Below are 14225 nucleotides of genomic sequence, written 5' to 3'. Positions count from 1 at the left end.
AGGGCATAAGGTGCACTTTTGGATGGAAAATGACAAAGATTATGAAAAAGTAAGTAAACTCGCACAGCTACAAAACAAATAAGCTTAGGTTTATCCATGAACAAAAAATGAAGTGCAAAAATACAAATACAAACTTAGATCTCTCCTCAAAGAGTAGATTCTCATCTTTGAAGCACTCTTATGAGAGAATCTTTCTTTGAATAATACATGAAGATAAAATAAGTCTCATGTACTTAATTGAAATTAAATGTATCACATTATGTGTACAGTAAAATGACACAGCCCACTGATAAGCATTACCAGCAACTCAAAACATCACAGTTATCTTCTGTGTCCACACGGAGAGTGAGAAAGGTTTGTTTTGCTTTGTGTGGAGTCTCTACTTGGATGTTTCAAACAGTCAGTTTGGATGAAAACTTGTGGTCGAAATGACCTTTCATGTTTGAATACATTACCTAAAGCATGAGCAGATTATAAAAGGGGGCAGAAGATAGTTAACTAAACACATACCCATTAAATTACTGTATATAAAAGTTTCTCTCAGAAAGGATCTTAGAATTAGTTTAAACACTATAATTAGTCGTTTAATAATAATTCGAGTCTTGTTTTGAGCATTTAATCAATCAACAAAAAAAAATCTGCTTTTACTTCTTTGCCACTGCTAAACAGAGATTAACACGGACACAATTGTATCGATACCTGTGCAATTGTTAGTTCTGCTTAGAGTTCTGATTCTTTATTGATTGTCTGATTGATTTCTGTGTGGAAAAAATGCAAACTGCTTTCTACTGCAGAAACAGAATAGGAAAAAAAGGTCTCCATTTAAAAGCTCCACTGCAATAAACCTGACATCTTTGTTTTGCTGTCAGAAAAAAAAGTCCCAGCATTGATAAAGGGAAACATTACGTTTGAAACATTAAACACTATATTTGCCAATAAAAACATATTCAAAAGTAACCAATCAACAATGTAGTAACTCTAAATTATGACATATTTCTCTTATATTCCTCCCCTTCATAAAATTTTGGACAACCCAAATACTTTGCTACTTAAATTAGCTGCTAGAAAACAGTGCGTTTTACTACTTGTATGTCTCACCTTGCTTTTTCTTGGTATAACATTGAAACCTCAAGTTATTTTACTGCCCCAAGCCGGAGGTAAAACTGGGGTGGGCAAGAAGCTGTTTGAGCCTTGCACACATTCTGTCCTGCTGGGAAATCCCATCATGGCAGGTGAAAATGAAGGTGGTGAAAATACTACTGTCAGAGAGGTGGCTGTGCACAGTTAACATTGATGAGGACTGCAGTGCAGTAAAATCTAACTACTGAGAGGTAATGAGGGATTGTTATGCACAAGTGAAAAGAAATAAATGCTAAATTGCAGAGAGTAATATATTCCCAGTGGGGCTTTTATTGATTTAAAGTCTTTTTTGTTGATTTTCTGTAATATTCTACATTTGAAACTGTGTAGGTCTCCATACAAAAACACCCACAGCACTGAAGCTCAGAGAAGCAATTTATGACCAGAGGGTTAAGGTCAGAAACAATATTCAGTGCAGTTCAACTCACTGAACGGCTGACGCTGACAGGACATGACTCCTGTTATTTTTTCTTTTGTCCCTGCATGCACGTATGACAGCGAGGGAATGTGAGGAAAAGCAGAGAGAGAGGTGTGAGAAAGAATACAGTGAAGAAAGAGATGTAGAGAGGAGTGAAAGAAGACAGACAGAGAGTGAAAACTCTGCCGCAGTGTGACCACCACCAGCTCTTCATGCACTGAGAATACTAATCAGACACTCCAACAAACTAAAAGACTCTGGTGGAGAGGACAGAGCAATTAATGTGACTGTAGCCTCTTCATTACTGGCAGTAAGGCTCATCAGTACTACCCTCATTCGATGTTGCCAAGAAAGCCACAGCCATCCAAACAAGCTTTCAGTATGAAATGAAACAAAAGCGATGGTTGTCACATGTATAAACGATGTATTCACATAGATGCAACATGCACAATTTGAAAACGAATCTGCAGACGTTAGGCATACTCTGGCCATGCATGCACTGGGTTTTTGGAGCAAGCCAATCCCACTCAGGTAAAGTGGAGATGAGACAGAGCTTACATTTCTTATTATCTTTTTTCTGTCTACAAACCCACCCGCTAGTAATTTATGCATAAATTCCAACTCACATACATCCTTGTAGTGTACTGCTTTGTATTGAGTCAGTCACTTTTACCACTATCCCTAATATTAGTACTGTTCGTATATCTTTATTTATAGATTGTTTTGTCACTGCCAGGATCATTGACCCAAGCCCTTTCAGGTTATCCTTAGTTTCTTTTGTTTGAGATTCCATAAGTGAACCACACCAACCCAAAGTTCATTTTCTGTGCTTTAGAAACTTCTTCCAGGATATTGTCTTGGCAGTTTGTCCAATAATTAAATAGAAGAGCAATTTTGTAAATGACGAAATTAAGGCGTGTGCCCATTTATTTGTGGCTAAATATGGGAGTGGAAATGAGGCTTAAACGACTGAGAACAATGACTAAGATTTATAAAAGAGGGCCTTTTAAATATAGCACTTTTTAGCCTTTGAGCACATTTATTTGTGACTCTAAATATAAATTATTTTAACTCAAAAAGATGATTATTTAGAAATAAATAGTAATTTCTTCAATAAAGCAGACAAAAGTAAGACAAAACACTTCTGGAAGAACCTTCACAGACATAAGACAAAACACAAAACTAAAACATTTTTAATGGCCTCTTGAAGACTTCTCATCAAATAGCATGATTCCTTTAGCGGAGCCTTTTCCTGTTTAGCCTGAAATCCTATGTGTGTGGCTAAGCATATGGATGCTCTCCATGTACGCACCACAACAATTAGCAAAAGAGATTCAGTTTTTCCTGGATAAGCAGACCCAAAATGGTTCAGATCACAAACAATCAATGAGTAAATGCAACACTGTTGCATTTACTGAAATTGCTGTTATAGACTTTGCCACGTTAGCTGTTTTTCGGGGAGTTTCACATACTGATGCTATGAATACTGACTATGGCCAACGTGCATTAACATACATTAAAAACTAAGCAATTAAATCCAAATTTTGGTTTGTGTGTCTGAGTATGTGGAGGCTAGCTATGCATACATGCACTGAAGAGCTTGCCAAATGCTCTGTGAGTACTGCTAAAATACCACCCAAATGCAAAAAGTGCAACGTGTTTCAACGTAAATAATGAGAAAACAAAACTTTTTGTTATTGCTTCATTTTTCATACATAACAATTAAAAACAAAACAAAACAAAAAACAAACCAGAAATTGTTCAGTAAAGACAGTATAGATGTAGATTGTGCAGTGGTAAAGTCTAGACATAAAAGATCTTTGGGGATCGAGGTTACTTAGCAACGCAGTATCTGAGCAGTTAGGAACTCCCCGCTTTGACTTGAAATCAATGAACACGCTGTAATTACAGAATCAATTGTAGGTGCATTCAGGTCGAAAAACTGTGCATCACACGGGCAGACAGCAAGACACACTGAGGTTTATGTTGGAAACTCGTTCATCGCCTCCACACAAAGAATAAGACTTCCGTAGACATGACACAGCTGGGACAGACGAGTGTGAATCATTCTGCCCGCAGTAATTTAAAGTCTGTCTTACTCCACATGATCTTCAGCATTTGGCCCTGGTCATTGTGTGAGCATGTGCAGGGCAGCCCATCATAAAACTAATGCTACACCCTTCATTTCCTGTTGGTTTTTTGCTTGTTTTACACCAGTAGGAGCTACCGTCTTGCTTAATAAGTCCCAGTCTTCAGCCAGGATACTGGTGTCTCTGTCAGTGTGGTTTGTGGTGTGTGAGCATGTCTACAGTATAGGCAAATCTACTGTACCGCCCTGCGGGTGATGGTTGTGGTCAAACGCCTCTGCTCTTTTTCCACTGATCAGAGCTTTCAGTAAACAATGTTCATTCTTTCCAAATGCACTCTGAAGCTTTTCTGTCTTACAGAAACGACGCTAACTGATGCATAAATGTGGTAAATCAGGGCTAAAACTGTAAGTTTGCTCTTGCCCTTTCACAAGGATTCAAAGTGGTGGTAATTTTCCAAGGACTTAATTGTGTTAAGTGGCTGTAATTTAAGAGGAGAATCATTTGTGTCACGTGGAGCGTTGTGCCTTGTGCTCCTTTGTGTGCCCTTGCAACAGCAGTAAAACTACAAAGTTTGGTGATTTTGTGAAGATGGTGTAGGTTTGGCTTCATGGCATTACTGTAGGAAAAGTTAGTTAATGGTTACAGCTGCATTGTGTTTGCCATCAAAAGCTCTTGTTGCTTACTGGTGCACTTCATGTGCGTTTACTATTTTCTGAGAGAACCAAAGTGAAATTATCTCACAAAGATCTCACAAATGTCATTTACACTGTTTATGAATTTGTGTTGTTTCTGATGAACACCATACCGCACAATGGCCTTCTACTGTCTCTCTTTATGTTTTGTTTCACTTTCAGTAACATCAGGAAAAGATGAATGACACCGAAAGCTAAAGCGCTGCTGACAGGTGTCTTGCTGGTAAGTTACAGAGTGGGTAGAAGTCAAGTTGGGGTTTTTTCGTATGCACTGTCGTCATTTACACTGTTTGTGAATTTGTGTTGTTTCTCTTTCCAGTTTGGGATTATTCCTGTTCAATTTTACTCATTAGGATAATGATGTTTTAACAATTACTCTATGTGTGTGACAATGTCTGTGTACGTGTGATGCTGACCTGACAACTTTGGTCCCGCCCCTGATGACCTGCATGTCCACATTACAGGTCCCGTTTGAATGTGAGACGAGGTTGATCTCTGAGAACTCAGCCTACGTGGCGAAGGAGAAAAGAAGATAATTTAATCAGTTATGCAATGTTGATACAATCTGATGCTTATGATTGGTTATTTGTGCTTTTAATAAATGACATTGTTTCATTGTTGAAGGTTTTTGTGCAGGAAATTCTGTCCAATGTGCTATTTCTCTCTCTCATAAAGCTACTTTCACAGCATGCACATTATTCATTATTAATCATTTGAATGAATGAGTCATGGGGCAATCAAAACAAACAATTAAACGACACTTTTCAACCTCACAGACTTTTCCTGCTGTTATTTACTTACGCAGTCACGCTGTGTTATGCAGCGTAAATAAACCGTGTGCTTGTGCAGCAAAACAATGTACATGGCTGCTCTTTGGTGTGGTCGAAAAAACAGCGAAGATCTGTCTGTGACTCATAGCTGCCGACTTCTGTCTCCACTGGTGTCTATTTCACATCTGTGGTGAGGCTTGAGGTTGTAATTTAACTGTCAACATCTATTAGGTGTGAAACTGTTTGGTGTGAAACCCCAGAGAATAGTCATCTCAAATGCAGTAACCGAGCACTGCAAAAGGATTTTCTGGTTAGTTGGCTGAACCAATATGAAACCACTGCGACAGTCAAATCCTACATCTGAAACAACGTGAGCAAAAATAACTGTACAGCCTAATACACAGGTCCTGTATAATTTTACTGTATTTTTTTTGTTTTACAAGTCTAGCCAACTGTTCATGCGTGGACACTCACTTTACTGGACAAAGGAGAAGACAGATGAGGACAATAAAATTTTATGATGTTTAAAAAACAAAGTAAATCAATGTAAAGCCAGACGTATACAAAAAAGTTGATTATTTTTCCATTTTTCCGCACCAAAACACCTCAAAAAAGTATTACTGTACGTGAAGGTTACGTAAGAAAATGTGGCCAAATCAAACAGCTTCGTTTACAAGGCCATCAGCAACATTAGATTTCAACATTAAAGAGACGTCATGTCTTGACAGCAGCTGTATGTGTTAATATTAAGGTTTAGTTTGCTATGAGGTGACACTATGAGAATCCTGGGGGTAAATTTTGACACCATCAACCTCATATGTTGTTTGACGATGCTATCACTATGGTGTGAAGCAGGTAACATTTACCAGGTTCACACAATCTTGTGTTTAGCCTGTTAGCATTCTAAAATGTTTATCAGCATAATATGACCTAGTGTCTTAAAATACTACTGATGTTTACAGTAATATTTCTAGTTTTCCAAGAGATTTAAGCTAAACTAAAGAGAAAACTTAAATTCCTCTCAGATCATTACAGCTGCGAAAAGCATCTTCTGTTGTTATTATTAATGATACTCAATAGAATATCAGTTCACTTTGATGACTGGCATCTCTTTTCTGTAGCATCACATATTTATTAAATCCAGCATGATACCTGCTCCACTTTGATGTCATATTCCCCAAGGACCTTCTTTCCTCGAAACACTTTGCCCCTGCAAAAGAAGAGAAGTGTTTTAGTTTGCTATTGCACACACCAAACCTCTCAGTTGTCTATGCTGCCCTCTACTGGACAATATAGCTGCTGTGGCACAAATGGGAGACAGAAAATGGAGGCCTTTGTTTGTGCACTTCTAATGGCCAAACTTTCTCATATTTGCATGATGAAGCATATTTTAATGAGCCTTTGTGAACATATTACAAAAGATACAGTAGATAAGAAGGCCGTGCTGAAACTGCAGTTGGTCTCATCACACATGGTGGTGACGTTAAGTTTTGATCCAAGCTGTAAAACATTTTGCAGTTTGAATGATAAATGCTTCCAATAAGTGTGTTGTTCGATGTTTACGTACTAATATCTCGGCCGCCAATCGCTCAAGAGTGACGTAGAAATAGATTGCAAGTAAACACAAACAGGGAGACAGATGGAGAGCAGGCAGGAAAAGACAGACAGGCACAGAGAATGAGAAGAGCAATAGAGGCACACAGACCGTCAGCCAAAACACAAGCAGGATGTTTTTATTATACACAGGCATCACAAATGGATCGCAGAGTGTTTACTGCACATCCATCATCAAACCGTACACTGACTCTTAAAAAAAAAAAGCAATAACCAAGAACATGAATCAAAAACAGCAGACATGTTTTGGAAGTCGCATCTGATAGCTTTTCTTTATGAGTCTTCACCAAATTTATTATGAAATACTTTGTGAGATGTCTTTTCAGGAAACTCCAGGAGACGAGATGCGTCTAAAAAGATGGAGAAGTGAGTTCTCCAAACACATTTGGATCCCGGGTAAAGCGACTCCCTCTCTACTCTCACTCCTAATTGAACCTCCTTCAATTATTCATTCAAACAGCCATCCTCGGCAAATATTATGCCAGCTCATGTACCACAATTTATCATGACATCAGATTGCACACACACACATGGTTCCTCTCTGTGCTGTCAATTAAAAATATTTGCAGGGTTTTTTTCCACATAACCTCACAGGGACCTCGTGTAATGCGGCACGCAGGCATCTGGCTCGTTAGTGTGGTTCATTAGGATTAGACCATCTGTGAGAGAAACACTTTGAGGATATGATGCCTTAACTTCTGACAATCAATAACCACACCAACAAAATTGGTGACCTTATAACTGCAGCAATATATCTTTATTAGCCCTACTAGAAAGTGATCGTTTTAGTGTGTGTGTGTGTGTGTGTGTGTGTGTGTGTGTGTGTGTGTGTGTGTGTGTGTGTGTGTGTCTCAGCACAGGCAGCTGATTAAACACACTGCACTGGTGACACCCATGAATTCACCACTGAAGCCTTTACTGCATCGTGAAAAATGACCACCCCATGCCACGCATCATACTTATGAATGAAAAATGTCATCACCTCCCACAGCATTGACTCAACAAGTTACACCACAGTGCCTCCAAACAGAGTATTGAGAGTCAAACATAGCTGGTGCCTCTGCTGCTGAATGGGTTTAGGAGCAAATGAGGGTTCAGTATGTGTTCAGTATCTGGTGCATGAAGCAAACAATACACAGAGATATGCAATACCAGGGCAACACACTAATGGACAATTATAGAGCTCTACTGAAAGACAGCTGATGGAGCCTCTTTGTTTAATTCCATTAAAAAGAATAATGCTGCTGTCACATAGCAAAATGCAGGACGTGCACATAAATATCCTCAACTGAGCTGTAAGTGAATTTCTGGGAATGAACTTTTACTGGATAGGAACAAAGATGACCTGTACATTCAATGTGTGTGTGATGACAAAATGTTGTTGTATCAGATGTCCACAAAGCTGTATTACTGCGATTTATTCTCAGTAAAAATTGACCACTGACACTGTCACACTTCAGTAGCAAAAGTAAATGCAAACAGGCGACTTTTTACATATCCAGCACACAAGCAGCGACCTTAGCCTGCATCTAGTTATGTGTTCGTGCAACTCGATATATCCTGTATTCACTTGGGCTTTTTGCCACTACTTAAAGGAAATGTCTAATTATTTAGCAGCTAAATCCTCCACAGTGTAATTCAATGGGTAAACTATGTTATAACTACATCTGTACTACATCTTTGCTGCTTGCTATGGCTGAAAATTAGTTTTGCAGGCTAGTAAATATATCTATAACATAGCTTTAAATATTGCACAGTGCAAATGCTTAGCTGGAACATACAGTTCAATGGTTTGCATTATCTGAAGCTAAAACTACTTGGTTCTCAAATAATGCAACAATCATGCATGTTACACAGCTTAGAGTAGCTTAAAACCACGTTGAAAAGAGGTAAGGTTTTTGCCTTACCTAGTGGAAAAAAGGCAGTTTCACTTGCAAGTCAAAGTAAACCACTGTAGGTCAGTAGGAGGAAGTTACCCTTTACACACGACCCAGTTTCCAGCAAACCCAGAATAGTATACAATAAGATAGAAGGTATAAAGGTAGGAACAATGCTTTGCCAGCACAGACTTACAGTGGCTTGCAAAAGTATTCGGCCCCCTTGAACTTTTCCACATTTTGTCACATTACAGCCACAAACATGAATCAATTTTATTCGAATTCCACGTGAAAGACCAATACAAAGTGGTGTACACGTGAGAAGTGGAACGAAAATCATACATGATTCCAAACATTTTTTACAAATAAATAACTGAAAAGTGGGGTGTGTGTAATTATTCAAGAAGTATGGAACAACTGTAAACCTAGCAAGACAAGGCCGTCCATACTTCTTTCATTTCTGAATGATCACTTGAACAGTGCTCCGTGGGATGTTCAAGGCTTGGGAAATCTTTTTGTAGCCTAAGCCTGCTTTAAATTTCTCAATAACTTTATCCCTGACCTGTCTGGTGTCTAAATCCAATCGAGAATCTTTGGCAAGATCTGAAAACTGCTGTTCACAAACGCTGTCCATCTAATCTGACTGAGCTGGAGCTGTTTTGCAAAGAAGAATGGGCAAGAATTTCAGTCTCTAGATGTGCAAAGCTGGTAGAGACATACCCTAAAAGACTGGCAGCTGTAATTGCAGCAAAAGGTGGTTCTACAAAGTATTCAGGGGGGCTAAATAATAATAATAATAATAATAATAATAATAATAATTAATAATAATAATAATAATAATAATAATAATAATAATAATAATAAATTTTATTTATGAGCATCTTTCAAGTCACCCAAGGTCACTTTACAATAGGATAAAACACTTAGTAAAACAATGGCAGAATAAGAACAATAAAACAAAAGCACAAGATAAAATTAACAAACAGTGGATTCACAGTGAATATGCAGATTTGAACAGATGAGTTTTGAGTTGGGATTTAAACTGGGGGAGAGAACCAATGTTTCTTATTTCTGGGGGCAGAGAGTTCCACTCCACAGCCTGGGAGCAGAGCAGCTGAAAGCTCTGCTTCCCATGGTGGTGAGGCGGAAGGAAGGTACAGCAAGCTGGATAGAAGAAGAAGATCGAAGTGAACGGGCAGAACAGGTAGTGGTTAACAGGTCAGAAAGGTAAGGAGGAGCCAGGTTATGAATGGCCTTGAAGGTGAGCAGAAGAAGTTTGAAAATTATCCGGAATTTCACAGGGAGCCAGTGAAGTTCCTGAAGAACAGGGGTGATGTGCTGGTAGGAGGGGGTTCTGGTGATAATGCGAGCAGCAGAGTTCTGAACCAGTTGGAGCTTATGGAGGGATTTTTGGGGGAGACCATGCAGAAGAGAATTGCAGTAGTCAATACAGGTAACAAGACTATGGACAAAAATGGACGTAGACTGGGTGGAAAGAGAAGGAAGCAATCTGTTAATGTTACGTAGATGGAAGTAGGCAGAACGGGTGAGCTTATTGATGTGAGATTTATAGGAAAGTGAACTGTCTAGGATGACACCAAGGCTCTTAACCTGAGGAGAAGGGAAAACTGTGGAGTTATCGATGGTGAGTGAGAAATGGTTTGCCTTCATAAGGTTGGATTTGGTGCCAATAAGGAGGCTCTCAGTTTTATCCTCACTGAGCTTTAGAAAATTAGAGGTAAACCAGGATTTTGACTCGGATAGACATTCTGACAGGGAGGAAGGTGGGAGGGAGGAATCAGGTTTGCAAGAGAGATATAACTGGGTGTCATCAGCAAAACAGTGAAACTGAAGATCAAATTTGTGGAAAATGGTACCTAGAGGGAGGATGTATATTATGAAGAGAAGAGGGCCTAAAACTGAGCCTTGAGGTACACCAGAGGTGACAAGGAATAGACGAGAGCGGAATGATCTTAGTTGAATAAAATGGGAACGGTCGAGGAGATATGATTGAAACCAGGCGAGGGGTGTGTCAGAGATGCCAAGAGAAGAAAGTCTGCTTAGAAGTACAAAGTGAGAGATGATGTCGAAGGCTGAACTCAGATCTAAAAGGAAGAGAATGGTGAGAAGACCAGAGTCAGCTCCGATTAGAAGATCGTTAGTGACTTTAAGTAAAGCAGTTTCTGTACTGTGACATGAGCGAAAACCAGATTGAAATCTCTCGTAGATGTTATTATTAACCAGGTGTAACTGAAGTTGAGCTGCAACCACTTTTTCGAGTATCTTAGAAATGAGGGGTAAATTGGAAATCGGACGGAGGTTGTTAAAGTTGTTAGGATCTAAAGAAGGTTTTTTCAGTATAGGAGTGACTAGAGCAGTCTTGAATAAGGAGGGAACGATACCGGTGGTGAGAGAAAAGTGAATGATAGCAGAGATGAGTGGGAGTAAAGAAGAGAGGCAGGATTTCACAAGCCCTGTGGGCATGGGGTCAAGATGACATGTGGCAGGCTTTGATTTACATATGAACTCGGAAATATCGGATAAATCAGGAAGATGAAAAGTGGAAAACGGCTCAAAAAGGAGAAAGGGTTCTGGAGAGGGCGCAGACACAACATTTGATCTGAGTTGCTGGTGGATGTTATTGATTTTCGTAGTCCAGAACACCATCAAGGAGTTGCAGGTTTCAGAGGAATAGAAGTGCGGTGGTAAAGTGTTGGGGGGTTGAATTAGTTTGTTGAGAACTGAAAACAGAGTCCTTGCATTACCCTCATAAGAACCGATAATACCAGAGTAGAAGCTTTGTTTTGCCTTGCTGATGGAGTCTTTATACTGAAGTACGTGGTATTTATAGATTTCTGAATCAACAGTTAAACCAGATTTCTTATATTTACGCTCTAGCTGCCGAGCTTTGGCCTTCAGAGCTCGGAGGTCAGGGGTAAACCAGGGAACAGAGCGAGCGAAGGAAACAGAGTGGGCTTTTACAGGAGCCAGAGGATCAAGGACAGTGCGTAGACAATTATTATAAATTAACAACAAATCATCAGGAGTAGAATAGAAGTCTGGAATCTGAACATTGTCCAAACTGGTAGTGAGAATGTCCATATCAATGTTCTTGATGTTGCGGAACGAGATGAGACGGGTTGGCTTGGTAGAAGAGCAGCAGAGAGTGCGGTTAAATGAAAGGAGGAAGTGGTCAGTTATGGGGATTTCAGTAGCAGAAAGATTTGAGGGAGTAAGACCAGAACAGCAGACCAAGTCCAGGGTGTGTCCTTTAGAGTGAGTGGGATTCAGAGCCTTCGAGACAGGAGGAAAAGTCTCTGGTGAGCGCAAGGTCATTGTTGTCCATGTGAATGTTGAAATCTCCCACCAAGATCACATTTGGGGAGAGAGATGAAAGATGGGTTAGTAGATTAGCAAAGTCACTGAGGAAGACAGGGTTAGGTTTGGGGCTATACAGTAGCTATGATGGTGGGAATGGGTCCAGTCAGCTCACATGCAAGGACCTCTAGAGAACTAAAGGTATCAACATTAACTGGCAGGACTTTCAAGTGCTGGCGAAAAAAGATCGCGAGACCACCCCCACGACCTGAGCAGCGGGGTTTAGAAAAGTAAACAAACCCCAGAGGAGTAGATTCATTTAGCTGAGAAAAGTCATCAGGTTGTTGCCAGGTTTCAGTTAAGCAGAAATAGTCAAACTTACAGTCAGATAGGAGGTCTTGGATGAGAGGTCCCTTACTTGTCAATGAACGAATGTTTAGAAGACCGAAGTTGAGTGGAGTATTTTCTTTTTTGCTAATCGCGGTGGGTGCCCTGGGCAGGTGGGCTAGAGATCGATGGTTGACAGCCCGATCAGGGTTCCTGCGAGGGTGGCGAGCAGCAGACCAGAATAATTTAGTTCCATTGGAGTTATTGAAAATCCTGAGGGACCCGCGATGGATGTATCTCCGGCGAGGCTGGAAAGTGATGCCCGGGTGGTAGCGGAGCTCCGCCAGCGACAGGAGCGATAGCTGCCCGCGAAGGCACAGGAGCTCAGCGGCACCCCGCTTTTCAGTTATTTATTTGTAAAAATGTTTGGAATCATGCATGATTTTCGTTCCACTTCTCACATGTACACCACTTTGTATTGGTCTTTCACGTGGAATTCCAATAAAATTGATTCATGTTTGTGGCTGTAATGCGACAAAATGTGGAAAGGTTCAAGGGGGCCGAATACTTTTGCAAGCCACTGTATGCACCCTCAGGCAAAGACTGTTATACTGAAAGCTTTCTCTCTGTTACATCCATTCAAGCCTCTGTTTCCTTCAGCATAATGAGCACTCTCAGGGGGCAGATAGTGTGACTAGTTCTTTTAGGCTAAAGGATGCCATACATCCCAAGGCTGCCAAAAACAAATCATCTCTGACAGGTTATTCCTAAGTTTTCATGTATTTATTACATAGCATCCACTAATGTCTTAAAAAATAAACATATAGTTGAGCAGAGTTTAATAGTGTTGCCCAGAGACACACACCCACTGCTGCTTTGTTATTCTAGAGAAAACCAAAAAGTGTGTTCAATCCATCAGCAGTGACGGACTACACGGCATTAAAGTGCACTGCAGCAGAGATCAACATTATGAGGAAATATGTACAGAGCAATTCCCCAAAAGTCTATTAGCTTGTGTTAAAGCAACAATTCAATGTAAATGAAATTTTACCCAGATGCAAGGACGAAAGAAAACAGCATTCCAATAACATACAGCTGTTTATTTAGGCTGATTAAATTCCAGGAGAAACAAAAACTGTATAAGGCACACAGATTAAACAGTACAACATGACAAAGAACAGAAGCAAAGTGAGGGTCTGAAGACACAAGAACCAATTGGAAAATTGGAAACATAAGGTAACCAGACACAGCTAAAACTGATCAAGAATGACAAGACAAAGGATGTAAACCCAGGAACAAGCCACAGAAGAAAACAGCTACCAAAATACAACAGGGGAATATCGAACAGCGAGATGGAGACTTAAAAAGACACGGGGGGAAGAAAAATGAGGCAGCATATAATTGAAACCCAAGAAATGAGTTTACAGCTCAGAAACTAGATTGCAAAATGTGGCTCAAACTAAGGTGAGATTCAGATACTGAAGCTTTTTACTGCTACATAAAAAGCTCAAAGCACCATAAATGCAAGAATCCAAATGTGACTAGAAATAAAGCAAAACTAACAACGAAAGCCATCAACATTATCGTCATCATTAGACGCTTATGATCTCAGGCAGCACTGCGTTAAAAACCTTCATGGTTCCATCATGGAAATCATAGCATGGGTTCATGAACAATTGCAGAAATTTGTGAACACAGTTCACTGTGTCATCCATAAATGCGGAGATTGAGGCAAAAGGAAACTATTCTTTGGTCATACAAAATGAAATGTGAAATTATGTTTGGAAACATATATGCTGCCTGCTCCAGTCTAAAGAACAGAGAGACCATGCTGCTTGTTATCAGTACTCAGTTCAAAAGCCTACATCTGTTCCAGCATGCATCAGAGCCTATAGAATTAGCAGCTTGCACATCTGGAAAGGCACCATCATGCCTTTTTCAGGGAAGACCTTTTATATTATAGCACGAAAATGCTAAAC

The 14225-nt window shown here is 39.8% G+C and overlaps 1 protein-coding gene across 2 annotated transcripts in view; it reads right to left on the bottom strand.

Moving 5' to 3' along the window:
* syn2b (synapsin IIb) overlaps positions 1-14225 on the bottom strand; it is a 103724-nt gene that overhangs the window by 26174 nt on the left and 63325 nt on the right. For both annotated transcript variants that reach the window (XM_080892814.1, XM_080892813.1), the window contains 2 exons: positions 6263-6320; positions 4757-4848 (listed from right to left, as the gene is read on the bottom strand). In XM_080892814.1, the coding sequence (XP_080748940.1) occupies positions 4757-4848; positions 6263-6320 (150 nt within the window). The remainder of the gene's footprint in view (positions 1-4756; positions 4849-6262; positions 6321-14225) is intronic.

The sequence above is a fragment of the Rhamphochromis sp. 'chilingali' genome, assembly GCF_963969265.1.
Source record: "Rhamphochromis sp. 'chilingali' genome assembly, chromosome: 9".
In the NCBI taxonomy this organism is placed as follows: domain Eukaryota; kingdom Metazoa; phylum Chordata; class Actinopteri; order Cichliformes; family Cichlidae; genus Rhamphochromis; species Rhamphochromis sp. 'chilingali'.
The sequence above is the reverse complement of the archived record's forward strand: the minus strand, read 5'-3'. Positions and strand labels throughout refer to the sequence as shown.